The sequence below is a fragment of the Molossus molossus genome, unplaced genomic scaffold (assembly GCF_014108415.1).
Source record: "Molossus molossus isolate mMolMol1 unplaced genomic scaffold, mMolMol1.p scaffold_m16_p_3, whole genome shotgun sequence".
In the NCBI taxonomy this organism is placed as follows: domain Eukaryota; kingdom Metazoa; phylum Chordata; class Mammalia; order Chiroptera; family Molossidae; genus Molossus; species Molossus molossus.
Genome location: NW_023425366.1, coordinates 120,404,552 through 120,419,914, shown reverse-complemented (window position 1 = coordinate 120,419,914; position 15,363 = coordinate 120,404,552). Strand labels below are relative to the sequence as shown.

General features: G+C 50.8%; 2 protein-coding genes across 16 annotated transcripts in view; both read left to right on the top strand.

Moving 5' to 3' along the window:
* Window positions 1-15,363, top strand: part of MAPK8IP3 (mitogen-activated protein kinase 8 interacting protein 3) — a 58,372-nt gene that overhangs the window by 33,483 nt on the left and 9,526 nt on the right. For 11 of the 15 annotated variants that reach the window (XM_036278594.1, XM_036278592.1, XM_036278599.1 and 8 more), the window contains 6 exons: window positions 792-1,038; window positions 1,768-1,870; window positions 2,126-2,244; window positions 12,732-12,743; window positions 13,898-13,915; window positions 15,179-15,236. In XM_036278594.1, coding sequence (XP_036134487.1) covers window positions 792-1,038; window positions 1,768-1,870; window positions 2,126-2,244; window positions 12,732-12,743; window positions 13,898-13,915; window positions 15,179-15,236 — 557 coding nt within the window. The remainder of the gene's footprint in view (window positions 1-791; window positions 1,039-1,767; window positions 1,871-2,125; window positions 2,245-12,731; window positions 12,744-13,897; window positions 13,916-15,178; window positions 15,237-15,363) is intronic. The other 4 variants (XM_036278595.1, XM_036278600.1, XM_036278596.1 and 1 more) reach the window with 1 other exon arrangement.
* LOC118641507 (cytochrome c oxidase subunit NDUFA4-like) lies at window positions 8,942-9,221 on the top strand. The gene has a single exon (XM_036278781.1). The coding sequence runs from the start codon at window positions 8,973-8,975 to the stop codon at window positions 9,219-9,221; it is 249 nt and encodes an 82-aa protein (XP_036134674.1). The 5' UTR covers window positions 8,942-8,972.

The following is a 15,363-nucleotide window of genomic DNA, read 5'->3' as shown; positions in this document are numbered from 1 at the left end:
TTCCATTAGGAAAGACCGCAAGAGAAGAATGTGTTTGTCTCATGTCCTATGATTATTCAGGTAGCATGTGGTCTCTCCATGAAATTCTTAAGGTTAACTGTTGACTGCAGATTTTAATAATCTCATCTCTTTTCTCTCTTGGAATAGTGGGGGGATGTCCCATCCTGTGCAAGTGGGATTTCAGTTTGTATTTGCGTAGATGTTTAGAGTAGACTTTGGTCCATTTGAGCTGTGGAGGTTAAGCGTTACATGTCCTTGGTGTCTATTTGGGAGGCCATGGTGGGCAGAATCGGAGAGGCACACACCCCTTCACAGCTCCCGACTGGCCAGGGTGGGGAGCAGGACACAGGAGTGGTGAGATAGCCGGCCAGTGCCGAGTGGTAACAACCAGAAGCAGTCCTCCCAGCCCCATTAGAGCCCTCTGCCCGCCCTGGGCTGCACCTTGTTTCTGACCGCCTGCTGGCTGCAAAGGGTTGCCTGCCATATCCGTGTAGCTCCATGTCCATCACACGCGGCATCATCGGGGGCGTGCAAGCCGAAAGCACCGATTTAAACCATGTAACTGAGGTGGCTGCTGCCTCTGGAAAGCCAGAGGCAGTGGCTAGACGAACCAAGTGACTAGGCCATGAGGAATCAACCCGACAGGAGAGCAAGGGTCCACCTGTCCCTTCCAGTTCAGATGTGTATTATGGTCCAAATGGCAAAGAAGCTGAGCAAGGGGGCCTTATCCAGAGCCCGCGGGGGCAGTGACCCACACAACGAGCTTCCCCTCTTCCTGTGTTTGGCCCTAGTGTCCACATGATGAGATGTCTGAGTCGGGCCAGTCCTCAGTGGCTGCTACACCCAGCACCACGGGCACCAAATCCAACACACCCACGTCCTCTGTGCCATCGGCCGCAGTCACACCCCTCAACGAGAGCCTGCAGCCCCTGGGGGACTACAGCACTGGCACCAAGAACAGCAAGCGGGCTCGGGAAAAGCGCAACAGCCGCAACATGGAGGTCCAGGTCACGCAGGAGATGCGCAACGTCAGCATAGGTACCAGCCGCCAGGCACGCCCTGGGCTGGGCGGGGCAGCCACCCTTGCATGGCTCCCCTGCCCTCCCCACCTCTCATCTGGGGAGGTTTCTCTTTCTTCTGCGTGCTGTCGTTTTGGTAGATGTATTATTCCGCTCGGTTGCCATAATGAACACTACCACCTGGGCACTCTGAACCATAGACATTTATCTCTCCCAGTCTGGAGGCCAGGAGTCGGAGGGCAGGGTGTCATCAGGGCTGACTTCTCCCGAGGCCTCTCTCCATGGTGTGTAGATGCCATCTCCTCCCTGTGTCCACCTGTGGTCATCCTCTGTGTGTCTTCATCCTGATCCCCTTTTTTATAAAAACATAGTCTGATGGGAACAGGGCCCCATTTTACCTTGATCAACTCTTTAAAGCCCCCCTCTTCAAGTACAGTCACATTCTGAGGTCCTGGGGGCTAGGGCTTCATGTGAATTTGGGGCTACAACTCAGCTTCTACAGTTGACTACCATCATCCAGCAGACACAGTCTAGAGAAAAGGAGGAGAAAATCAGGACATTTGTCCTATTGAGATGAGATCACGAGGAGGAGGACAGTCCTGGGGGACAGCTCCACCTGAACACCAGCCCGGGAAACCCTCTCCTGATAGTCTCCCTGGGGGTAGTCTACCAGGGTCTGTGGGCATGGGGCCGGAAGACAACCGTGAGGGATGCAGGGAACTGCTGACCTGGTCCCGCTCTCACTCAGGCATGGGCAGCAGCGATGAGTGGTCTGATGTTCAAGACATCATTGACTCCACCCCAGAGCTGGACATGGGCCGGGAGCCTCGCCTAGACCGCACTGGCAACAGGTACTCACTGAGCCAGGCTTGGGTCCTGCTCAGCTCCGGGTTCACCCCAGGAGTTGGTGCCTTGGGTGAGGGTGCCCCCACAGCTTCTCACAGTGGGAGAATGTCTGGGGCACTGCCCCACTGTCTCCCGCCACGCCTGCACCTGCACAGGCAGCCTTGGCATCGAATGCCTGTGTAGGGTGTCAGGGAGACCCCATACTTGGCCCATCGATGTTGCCCACTCACTCTGCCATTCCCTGCTGTGTGTCCTCACAGCCCGACCCAGGGGATTGTCAACAAGGCTTTTGGCATCAACACTGACTCCCTGTACCACGAGCTGTCGACAGCAGGATCTGAGGTCATCGGGGACGTGGACGAAGGGGCCGACCTGCTAGGTAAACATAAGCTGTCTCGTGACCCTAGGGCCCTGGGGCTGCTGTTGGTTTCCTTTGTGATGAAGCAAAGTCTGTCAACTGTGAGCTAGGAACTTCTTTCTACAGTTTTATTGACATCTAATTCACACACCATAGAACTCAACCACTTACAGCACACCCAGAGTTGTGCCACCACCTAGTTTTAGAACAAGTCATCACCCAGAAAGAAGCCCGTGCCATGAGCGCTCAGGCCGAAGCACCGCCCCTCGCTGCAGGCAGCACGCTTTCCAGGAATGTGTTGGGTGGTGGCTGTGGCCAGGTCCTCCACTCGGACGGGAAAATGCCCCTTTCCGACATGTAGTGCTCCCTGTGCCCTCAGCACCTTGGGTCTAATGTAGCTGCAGAGCTGGCCGTTTGACACAGACTTGCTCCGGTCCTCCCTTCTGTCCCAGGATGGCCATCAGCATGTGGAACCCCTGGTTTTTGCCAGGCAGCTGCTGGTAGCCAAGGACTGCCCACATGGCTCCGAGGCCAGGCCGGGCCCTTGGGTGCGGCAGGAAGTCAGAAGTGTCGCCTTGGGAGTCTCTCAGTGGGGTTCAAACCTCCTGCCCCTGACCATGTGTCTGTGTACCCCTCACCCCAACCTCTGGAAACCCCTAACCCCAGTCATCTGTCCAGAGCCTGAGTCTTGGCCCCAAAGCCATGCTGTGGGAAGAGCTCCAGGACCCCAGGGACGGCAGCTCAGCACTTCCTCCCCACTTAGCCCCTGGCAAGGTGGGCTTCAGGGCAGAGTATGGCTGTCTCAGGGGCAGTGTTCTGCTGGTCCTCTCCCCACACCCAGGTCCACTGAAGTGGCTCACAGGAAGAGGGCTTCTCTGTCCTTGCCGCTTGGGAGGGGGCAGCATCTGGAACTGGGGCCTATGCATGCGGCAAGTCGGGGTGGAAACTGTTCTTCCAGAAGTTTTGAGGGCTGCCTTCTGATGCTGTGACCTGTATTTTGTGGTCTGCCGGAGTAGACAGAGCTGTCTCGCACTGAAGAGTGTTTATTGCTAGTCTTCTGTGACCATCACTGCACGGGCTAACGTGGACGCTCCGCATCGCGTCTGCGCTCCTATGCTCAGCACCGCTGTGTGTGGTCGCCGCTGTCCCCAGTGGTCGCCGCTGTCCCCAGTGACTCGGCCGCCTTCCAGCTGCAGTTGTTGCCAGGCCTGGGCCACGTGGGAGGGTCCAGTTGGTATTCAGTCTAGTAGATTGTTGCTCTCTTTGCTTTGGGGTAGCCTCTTGGTTGTTTTCATAAGTTGATGTTTTGGGGTAGGGAGCACCTCCTGCGGGCATAAATATCTGGGGTGTCAGCAGCAGCACCGCCATGTGCCTGAAATGGGAGTTTTTTCAGACAAATTTTAAATTGTGGTAACTATACATAAAATTTACCATTTTGCACATTTAAAAAAATGTTTTATTGATTTCAAAGAGAGAGAGAGAAACATCAATGAAGAAGAAAAATAATCAATCGGCTGCCTCCTCCTGCATGTCCCCTGCAACCCGGGCATATGCCCTGATTGAGAATTGAACCAGTGACCTTCTGATGCATGGGATGATGCCCAGCCAACTGAGCCACACCGGCCAGGCCATCTTGTGCATTTTGAGTGTATAGTTTAGTATTGTAAAGTATATTCATACTCAGTGGTGAGAGACTGCAACCTTTTTGTCTAAGATCAGGAACAATATGCCCACTTTCAGTAGTAAATATATATATATTTTTTTTAAATCCCCACTTATCCATTTATCTTCAGACAGGGTAGGAGGGAGAGAAAGAGAAAGAGAAAGATCGATGTGAGAGAGACACATCGATTGGTTGCTTCCTGTGTGACCCTGACCAGGGCCAGGACTGAACCGCAACTGAGGTACATGCCCTTGACCAGAATCAAACCCACTATTCCTCTCTGCAGGCCAACACTCTAACCACTGAGCCAAACCGGCCAGCAATGGAATTTTTAGCATAAGCATTGTAAAAAATAATATTTAAAGATATACAGAGCTATCAATATTGATTAGAAAAATCTAATTAGGGGCAATCACTTTTAATATTTTGACATCTTTCCACTCTTTCATTGTTCAGATAATGCTGTACATATTCGTTTTTAGGCATTTTTTAATTTGGGGAAAATGATACCTGTGTATTACAATATAATATTCAAATAATATCACAAATTGCCAAGAAGAGAGTAAAAACCAAAGGAACCCCCCATGCCATGATGAGTGTTTTCCTGTCTTGGTGACACCCTTCTAGGCACCATAGGTACACAGGACGTGGGTTGTCAGCTCATGTCTGTCCTTTTCTTTGTGGATGACATACCATTTCCATGAACCCCTACTGTTGTACACATTTTAGCTTTGTTTCCTTTGTGTGACTGTAAGTTACCTAATCCGTTCTCTTTTGATTCTAATTTTGCTGTTTGAATACTGCTGTCACAGATACCTGTGGCTGTACATCTTTGCCCACATATCTGATGATTTCTTTTTTTTTTATCCTCACCCGAGGACATTTTTCCATTTTTTGTTCAGGTAGAGTGGGAGGGAGAGAGAGGAACAGAGAGAAAGAGAGAAACATCGATGTGAAAGGAACACATCGAGTGGCTGCCACCCGCACAACCGACCAGGGCCGGGGACAAACTGCAACCGAGGTACGCGCCCTTAGCGGGAACCGAACCCAGGTCTCTCAGGACCGCAGGCCGACGCTCTAACTGCTGAACCAAACCGGCCAGGGCCTGATGATTTCTTTAGGACAGATTTCTAGACCTGGGAACCCCAAGGTGAAAGGTATAGATTCTTTATTTAAAATTTTTTTTTTCTTTATTGATTTTTAGAGAGAGGAAGGGAGAGGGAAAGAGAGATAGAAACATCGATGAGAGAGAACATTGATTGGCCGCCTCCTGCATGCCCCCCACTGGGGATCGGGCCCACAACCTGGGCATGTGCTCTGACTGGGAATCAATCTTCTGGTGCATGGGTCGACGCTCAGCCACCGAGCCACACCAGCTGGGCGAAAGGTGTGGATTCTTAAGGACTGGCTACCGTTGCTTTCCCAGAGGCTGCTTCCCTTGGGTTTGCACTCACATCAGTAGGGGCCGGGCCTGGCTCTCACTACAGGCAAGTTACCTGCCATGGGAAGGCCACATGTCAGCAGAGTTAGAGGTCACAGGGATCGAGGCTATTATATAGTCATGCACACTGAGTCCTCAGAGTAGCACCTTTCTGCCCCGGCCAATCTTGGAGGTAACAGTCCTACCGGCCTGGCGAGGAAGGCACTGGAGAGCATGTCCAGGGAGGCTGCCTCTCGGGCGAGAGGCTATCGTGTGTTCTGAGAACTGTCACAGCAGATCGTGATGCACTCTTGAGCTTTTGGGAATTTGATAAAAACATAAAAGCCCTCCCTAGAAAAGCACACAGGTGGGTGACATTTGCATGTCTGTGTCAGGGTCTGTGGACCCAGATTGGCATTCCTGCTGCTGCCACAGGAGCGCTGGAGGAGGTCTGAGGCCATTGCTGGCCAGCCAGGGGTGGGAACTGGAATGTAGGGAGGGGCGGAGCAGGAGCCCACAGCACCTGTACCCATCTCCAGAATAACACCAGCATGTTATGTGCATGGCACCATTAATCCATCATACTGCTCCTGTCCCCATTTTATAGGTAAAGAAACTGACATTAAGGAGGGTGCAATAAAGTGGCAGAGCCAAGACTCAAACCCAGGTCCAACCCAGAATAGCAACCCTAACTCTGACCAACAGCTACGCTTTTTTTTAAGAGCTTTATTGAGATGGAGTTTCACACCATACAATTTACCCACTTAAGGTGTATTCAGTGGCTGTGAGCACATTCAGAGCTGTACAGTCATCAGCACGTAACTTTAGGACATGTTACCCCCAAAGTGACACCTATACCTGTTAGCAGCCACTCCCCACCCTCCCCAGCCTGCAGTACCCACTCTTCTACTTCCTGTCTGTACTTTTGTCTATCTTGGACATTTCATATCAGTGGGCCTTTCCTTTCTGGCTGGGCTCATTTATAATAATACCTTCGATGCCTGGCCGGTGTGGCTTAGTGGATTGAGCATCTTCCCATGCACCAAGAGGTTGCTGGTTTGATTCCTGGTCAGGACACATACCCAGCTTGCGGGCTCGATTCCCGGTATGGAGGCAGTCGATCAATGTTTCTCTCTCATCGATGCTTTTCTCTCTCCCTTTCTTCCTTCCTCTCTCTATAAAAAATCAATTAAAATATATTTAAACACACACACACAATGTCTTTGAGGTTCATCCAGGCTACAGTAGACATCAGAATTTCATTCCTTTTTGTAGCTGCATAACGTTCAGTTGTCTGGATGGATCACATTTCATATCTATGCATCCACTGATGGACATCTGGGTCATTTCCACTTTTGCCTGTTGTCACTCATGCTCCTGCTACACTTTTGGCCCCTCACATGATTCTGTAGGATTTGCCAGAGCTAACCAGCCTCCCCACTACTCAGTGACTGGGGGTGGTCTGCCTGTCCATCTACATGCAGCCCAGGCTGAGAGCTCTCCTGACTGCTTGGCCTCTTCCTGTGACCCTTCCCTCCCTCACAGCTCGGAGCCCTTGGGGCTGTTGGATGCTCTAGCATGTGGGCACCTCCTGTGGTCATGGCTGACTCCCGATTTTGGCGGCATCACTTCAAATGTCACTTTCATACAAAATTTCCATAAATAGTGATGGGAGGAGAAAACGAAGAACTAGAAACTGCACATGAGTGAATTCTACCTGGGGGCCACCTTGACTGAATCAGTAATTAAAAATGGGGCCCTGGCTGGTTTGGTTCAGCGGTTAGAGCGTCGGCCTGCGGTCCGGAGAGACCCGGGTTCGGTTCCCGCTAGGGGCGCGTGCCTCGGTTGCAGTTTGTCCCCGGCCCTGGTCGGTTGTGTGGGTGGCAGCCACTCGATGTGTTCCTTTCACATCGATGTTTCTCGCTCTCTCTCCGTTCCTCTCTCTCCCTCCCACTCTACCTGAACAAAAAATGGAAAAATGTCCTTGGGTGAGGATAAAAAAAAAAAAAAAAGCCCGGGCCGGTTTGGCTCAGCGGTTAGAGCATTGGCCTGCGGTCTGGAGAGACCCGGGTTCGATTCCCACTAAGGGCACGTACCTCGGTTGCAGTTTGTCCCCGGCCCTGGTTGGGTCGCGTGGATGGCGACCACTCGATGTGTCCCTTTCACATCGATGTTTCTCTCTCTCTCTCTCTCTCTCTCTCTGTCTCTCCCTCCCACTCTATCTGAACAAAATATCGAAAAATGTCTTCGGGTGAGGATAAAAAACAAAAAATGGGGTGGGGGGTGCCAATGGGGTAAAAAGGTAAAATATCTGTAACAAAAAAATAAATAAAAAATTCATAACAACAAAAAAAAAGAAAAGCTCAGATCCTATTTAAAAAATGGGATCACACCCTGGCTGGTTTTGCTCAGTGGTTAGAGCCTGCGGACCAAAGGGTTCAGTTCTGGCCAAGGACATGTACATTGGTTGCAGTTCGTCCTTGGCCCTAGTCAGGGACGTGCGGGAGGCAACCAATTGATGTTTCTCTCTTGAATCGATGTTTCTCTCCCTCTCACTCTATTTGAAAATAAATGGAAAAAAATATCCTCAGGTGAGGAGTAAAAAAAAAAAAAATGGGGTCACTAACTCTTAGTTAGATGTAGTAGATCCCTTAACCAGTAATGATATCTGATGAACCTCCTGGGGTCAGGTCCCTAGTACAGGGAGTTTGGCATGGTCTTTTCATGATGGGTCATTGTTCTGAGAACTGGAAACCAAAACCCTTTTCTTATGTGGGGACAGAGCATGAGTTTCCACTGCAATACTTTGGGTTTTTTTATTTTTGCAAGATGGTGGTCATCCTGGGTACCACTTAGTTCTGGTTGGATTGAGCTCCTGCTCTTGGGGGTGATAGACCTTTTGGTGCCTTTTCAAAGCCTTGAGCACAATGAGCATGTGAAAATCAGGCAGCCTTGAGGAGCTGAGGAGGGTTGAATGCTGTTGTGACCTGTAGGGGGAGCACTGACTCAGGCGGCCTGCTCTGTGTCTAGGGGCAGAGGGATGAGCTGGGTCTGCTCTAGTTCCCTCACCTGAGCAACCCCGTCACCAGAGTGTGGCTCAGCCACAGGAAGTATCAGTGATGGGCTTTTGGTCCCCCATCACCATATTTCTGAAGATATCTGTTGCAGGAGTGAGCACCTAACCCTAGGTTCCCTGTGTTGCTGCTAATTGGGGAAGAGACTGGGACAGTGGGTGGTTCTGTCAGTCTTGGTTTTGTGACAGTTTTCACAGTGGGAAGATCTTGTAATTTCAGAAATACATTAATGCTTTAGCTAAGCGGTAAGATAGATGGTTCTTAAGACAGTTGGCAAAGTTGATGGCAGCATCCCCAAGCTCTACGTTCCTAGATTGGCTATTTCATGCCTCTCTCACCATGTGACTATTAGTCCCTTTAGCAAAGAAGGAGGAAAAAGGACCCAGATATGCATATATTATTATATTTTATTGAATCCACGACACCACCGATTATATGATATACCATTATTTTAGAAATAGTAAAACATATATTATTTTAATAGTAAAACATATCTTCGGTGATGATTTAAAAAAAAAAGAAAAGAAAATGTCTATAAATAACCCTGAGAAGTATTCTGTATTTCTCTGCTTCCCAGCCCTCTGCTGCAACCATGCTCTGCCAGATCCCCAGTCAGGCCAAGAAGCATCCAAGCTTGATCCCCCTCTTTGTATTTATTGGAGCCGGAGGTACTAGGGCAATGCTGTATGTCATGCGCCTGGCTTTGTTCAATCCAGATGTCTGTTGGGACAGAAAGAATAACCCAGAACCCTGGAACAAACTGGGTCCCGATGAGCAATACAAGTTGTACTCATTGAGTGTAGATTACAGCAGACTGAAGAAAGAAGGTCCAGGCTGCTAGGTGTTTCACTGTAAGGCTGTTTGCAGAATGGTCTTCCAGAAGCCACCTGCACAGCTAGGCACTCAGCCAGGAACTGTTTCCCCTCCAAATGCGAAGTCACGTTGGTGTATTGTGTTGGGGTTTACACTGATTAATAAGTACTTGAAAGTTGGGAAAAAATAACCCTGAGAAATAGAAAAACCTTTGTAAAGAGAGTTAGGAAATATAATTGAAGAACATAAAAGAGGCCTCCTGTAAATAGGGAACTATGACACATTCTTGGATCTAAAGACTGAGCTCAGTAAAGCTGTCAGGTGGCTTTGCAGATCAACCCATTGTTCATCCATGAATTCATTCAGTACCAGTGAAAAGATCCACACATTTGGGTTTTTTTTCTGGAACTTTATGAATGAATCCAAAAAAGTAAATGTGTGAGAATAGCCCAGAAATTTGTGAGAAAGAACAAGGTTGCAGGATGGCCATTCAGGTAAAACATCTTATAAAGCCACAACAATGGAGCCCTGGGGCAGTGATAAACCAGCGACTCTCTAAGTTCCTGGTCAAAGAGCTGAGGACAGACCTGGAGCCATGTGGGAAATCATATATGATAAATACAGCATTTCAAGTAATTGGAAAGTAGGTGAAATATAGATACTGGATTTGTTGAATAATCACTTGGAGAAAAATGTAGTCTGATCCCAACCTCACATCATACACAAAAGTAATATCTAGGTGGATTAAAGATCTAAACATAAGCCCTGGGTAGTGTGGCTCAGTGGATTGAACACCGTCCTGTGCACTGAGAGGCCCCGGTTTGATTCACGGTCAGGGCATGTGCCTGGGTTTTGGACTCGATCCCCAGTAGGGGGCATGCAGGAGGCAGCTGATAGATGTTTCTCCTCCCATCCTCTCTCTCAAATCAGTAAAAGCATATGTGTATGTTTTTCTTTATTGATTTTAGAGAGAGAGGAAGGGAGAGGGAGAGAAAGAGAGAAACATCGATGAGAGAGAATACTGATTGGCTGCCTCCTGCATGCTCCCCACTGGGGATCGGGCCCACAACCTGGGCATGTGTCCTGTCTGGGAATCGAACCGGCAACCTCTTTGTGCATGGGTCGATGTTCGACCACTGAGCCACACCAGCAGGGCTAAAAACATATTTTAAAAAATAAAGATCTAGCCCTGGCCAACTGGTTAGAGCATCGGCCTGAGGACTGGAGAGGTTTGATTTTGGTCAAGGGCATGTACCTCAGTTGTGGTTTGTCCCCGGCCATGGTCCGGGCTTGTGCGGGAGGCAGCCATGTGTCCCTCTCACCCTCTCTTCCACTCTATCTGAAGATAAATAGAAGAAAAAAAGAAATGTCCTCGGGTGAGGATTAAAAAAAAAGAAGAAAGATCTAAACATAAAAATACAAGTATACTAGAACTAGAAGAGAATATTGGAGAGCATTTTCATAATCTGGGTTTCTCTGCATAGCCACAGAGGAAAATACTGACAGGTGTGACCACATGAAAATGAGAACATATGTTTATCATCTCCATCATTAAAATTAAAAGAAATCAAGAACAGCCTGGCCAGTGTGGCTCAGTGGTTGAATGTTGACCTATGCACCAAGAGGTTGTCAGTTTGATTCCCAGTCAGAGCACATGCCCAGGTTGTGGGCCCAATCCCCAGTGGGGGGCATGCAGGAGGCAGCCAATCGATGTTCTTTCACATCGATGTCTCTCTCTCTCCCTCTCCCTTCCTCTCTCTAACATCAAGAAAGAAAAGTCAAGTACAGTAGAAAAATGGGCAGAGGATAAAATAAGATATTCACAGAAGATACCAATAAACATGAAAAGATGCTTAATTTCAGGAATAATACAGAAATGAAAATTGAGAGAAAATAGAGATAACTCTTTTTCCTCAAAAGATTGACCAAAACAAAGCAGGCTGTCTTTTGCCCCATTGATGGCAGCTGGCGGTGTGGGTTAGTAGCTAGACACTCAGAGGGAGCAGGACCACAGGTTCTCAAACAGCACCACCTTGCCCATCCTTGGCTGTGCGTGATAGTATCCTGGATGGTCACGCAAAACCATAAATCCCCAAATACTAAGGGCATGAGTGCTGCAGTAAATGAGGGACACACCTATGGAATACAGCAAAGCATCCCAGGTGACTGTGGGTCTTTGACATGGAAAGTCCTGTGATGCAGTGTGAGGTGAAACGAAGCAAGTTGTCCAAGAAGGTGGTTGTGACTTTGTTGATTAAAAACTGATGGTTGCCCTGGCCGGTTTGGTTCAGCGGTTAGAGCGTCGGCCTGCGGTCCAGAGAGACCCGGGTTCGGTTCCCGCTAAGGGCGCGTACCTCGGTTGCAGTTTGTCCCCGGCCCTGGTTGGTCGTGCGGGTGGCAGCCACTCAATGTGTCCCTTTCACGTTGATGTTTCTCTCTCTCTCTCTCCCTCCCACTCTATCTGAACAAAAAATGGAGAAATGTCCTCAGGTGAGGATTAAAAATAAATAAATAAATAAAAACTGATGGTTATCTAGAAAAAAGTCTGAGAGGAAGAATATCACGTGTTAATAGTTGTTGCTTTGGGAAGGAGAGAGGAGAGAGCACTTTTGAATTGGTGCACTTTATTTGAATTTCTACAACAATTTATGTATCTTGCCATTTAAGACAAGTGACTTTTTGTACCGTTTCCTTTATTTGTGAAATGAACCAAGGGGACAGTATTGTCATGAAGTCCTTAGCTGTGTAGCAGAGAGCAGTTTGGACCCATGTGAGGACAGCACACGCCAGCGTGCCTGCCCCCGTCTCTGCCCTCTGACTCAGCGTTTACCTCCCTACATAGTGGGGCCCCGTGTTCTGGTCACCCCTTACTTGAGATTGTGCCCTTTCTGCAGGAACTAGTCTGGCCTGGGCTCGCTGCAAGGCCAGATGCCTGCAAGTAGCTCACTTACTCAGAAAGCTTGCTTACTCTGAGGGGCGCCTGTGTGGTTGGACACTCTTGGCACCCCACCACACCCCACGGACTAGCAACCACATACATACCCAACCACATTCATGCACACGTGCACAACCACTCTCCCACGTGCACACATACCCCCACCCAGCCACGCACACGTATCTGCACACACACAACCATTTACACACATACACACACACACACACACTCTACAGGCTTTAGCCTTCGGGTCTGCAGAGGGCCGGCCCTCCTAATGGGTGGGTGATGGGACTAGAGGGGCGAGCGGGCTTTAGATTCCCATGCCTGACCCCTTCCTGGTGTTCTAGGTGCTCTGGGCCCCCTGGGGACTGAGGGACGTTCTGTTCTGGCCTCCCGTTTCCTTCAGGGTTTCTGCCCGCAATGGGATTTGTCACCACAGACCTGGTGACATCTGCTCGTATTCCTTTAATCTCTTCAACATGGAAATGGCTGATAATTGTTACTTTTTCTTTAATAAGAATTTATTTTATTGGTTCCAGTCACCAATTGACCTTTGTCGCTTACTTTCCCTGTCATTTTGTGCTTCGATGGACATGGCCCCAGGGGAGTTCTCAGGTGTGTATTTCTCCTGTCTGTCTGTCTGTAGCCCCCTCGTCCCCACAGTGGAGTCCAGGTGGAGCGGGGTGGTGTCCCAGGGACACTCCCTGCTGCTGTCACACTCCAGTCACCACTAGCTGGGCAGCCTGTCCTTCCTAATTCCGTTCCAGGCCACTAAGGCACACGTGCTTTTGCTCACCAGCCTGCTGCCGCTTGGAAGCTTATTTTGGTTTGCTCCACTCGCCCACCGACGGTAACCTTGGCCTCTGAGGGAGAAGCTGTGCCCTGACCCCTGTCTTCTTGAAAGCTGAGAATCCCCCACAGTCATTTCTTTTTTTTTATCCTCACCTGAGGACATTTTTGCATTTATCTTCAGATAGAGTGGGAGGGAGAGAGGGAGGAAGAGAGAGAGAAACATCGATGTTAGAGAGACACATCGAGTGGTTGCCACCCACACGACCCCAACCAGTGCTGGGGACGAATCACAACCGAGGTACGTGCCCTTAGCGGGAACCGAACCCGGGACTCTCTGGTCTGTGGGCCGATGCTCTAACCGCTGAGCAAAACTGGCCAGGGCTCCCATGGTCATTTCTTAAGGTTCTACAGAGCTGTTAGAAGCACAGGACGGTTACCTGAACAAGGCCTGCAGGCCCAGTTCTGCGGTGTCTCCTCTCTCGGGTGTTTCCTAGGAGCCTGGGATCCCATGAGGCCCCCACCAAGCGCAGCTCAGGGGTCCTCTCCCCATGTGGCAGGTGCACTGAGATCCTGCTTTCTTGCTTTGCAGCAGGAGGCTCTGAGGCCCCCTCCTACCCAACTTCAGCCTCTGCAGTGTGCAAAGGCACAAGGGTCCTGGGCACAGCTCTCCTTCCCTGCAGTGACTTTACCCAGGTTGTGGTGTAAGGTGTCAGTGCATTGCCTTGACCTTTCACCTCCCCGGCAAGTGCTGTTGGCCTGGTGGTCTGTGCACCCTAAGGATAAACTTTCCAGAGGAGTAGCTGGCTCCCTCCCACCCTGCTCCTGTGTCTAACTCCGACACAGAGAAGTAGCCCTAAAACACCTTCACCTGCTGCCCACACAGGCTTAATGCGCTTGTTTTCTCTCCCTTCCTCTCTCCTAATCCTTCCTCCCGCCCCGGTTGCCTATCTCCTGTGGGACTGGGACTGCTCCCCTAGTGCGCGATGATTTTTTTGGTAAGGCCAAGGCCCCATTTCAGTATGTGTTTCTCTCATTTCGGTCTTCCTTTGTCTACCCGACACCTTCTCATGCCTCATGAGCCGTCTGCTTTGTTCTGCATGGTGGGGCAAGGTGGGGTCAGCAGGGACTTCAGGGGGGGGCACAGGGAGTGGGGGCCTCTGCCCTGCCACCCCAACAGCTTCCCTCAGAGCAGACCCGAGGCCTGCTGAAGAGGGGCAGCCCAGCCCCTCGAGCCTGCCTGGTGCCTGCTGTGTTCCACCCAGGGCGGGCAGGCCGCGAGGCAAGGGTGCGAGAATGGAGACAGGGAGAGCCCTAAGCTCAGCACACCGTGCGCCTGTGCGTCTTGTCTCATGGTTGCATTGGACTTGCAGGGAAGTGAAACAGGAACAGATTTGGGTTTGGGGGCTGTCCCAAAGGATTAGATTCAGTACTCTGGGGAGCTGTTGTGACTTGCCTGCAGAGAGCTCAGTCTGTGGGGTCCACTGTGGGGCCTGGTCACAGAGGAGTGAGGTCAGCCCCTGTGGGCGCCAGCCCCAGGGAGCACTGTCGTCCTCCTCACATCCACTGCCTTTTACTTCCTGCTGACCCCACCGCCTTGGGCCAGGTGCCTCCAGTCCCGCTCCTCGCCATGGAGGGCTGCGCCTGCCATGGGGCCGTCCCCTCCCCTCCCCTCGGCGGGTGTTCTTGGTACCTACGCTGTCTTCTCTTTCTGTCACCACAGCTCCAACCTCCATTCCCCTGGGGGGCAGCTCTGAAAGGGTTGGCTTCATGATGGGCCAGGAAGCCACAGGGTGGGGTGATGCTGGGTGGGGACACAGAGATTGAGGTGGATGTACAGAGCCAGTTCAGAGTCGGCTCAATCTGGTGCCATCTGGGCCCTGATGGTATGCAGACTTCATGTCAGTAGAAAGCTGTAGGAACCTAACCCCAGGGTCCAGAATGTAAGCCCAGGGCTGCTGCATCCATCAAGACCATGGAGACCTGCTCAGTGCCTTCCAGAGGCCATTCTGGGACCCTCTTGGGGCCTGCATGCAGCAGGTTCACCCCTGACTGCGTTGCTGGGTGGAGAGCCCACCTGAAGGCCAGCAGAGGCCTCTCTCATGGTCTGCTTGGCCTCCATTTGCCTCTGGTCCTGATCCTCTCTCATCAGCCCTCACGGGTGGGCCGCTCCCTGGGGGATGCCTGTTAGTCTGAGGCAGGTGTGGTGGCATTAGCATCTGGCTTTGCCAGGCACAAAACCTCTGCACCCTTTGTTTCAGGAATGGGCAAGGAAGTGGGGAATCTGCTGCTGGAGAACTCACAGCTTCTAGAAACCAAGTAAGAATGCTCTTCTCCAGTGCCTCGCTCAGATAACCTTCCAGCTGGGTCTCCCTGTGACAACCATGTCAGCCCAGCCCAGAGGGCACCCCCCAAGGAGGACATGGACCCACATGGCTGAGCTCGG

What these genes read in the sequence shown, in the direction of transcription:
- LOC118641507 (XM_036278781.1), top strand. Translation starts at nt 8,973, where the DNA reads ATGCTCTGCCAGATCCCCAGTCAGGCCAAGAAGCATCCAAGCTTGATC.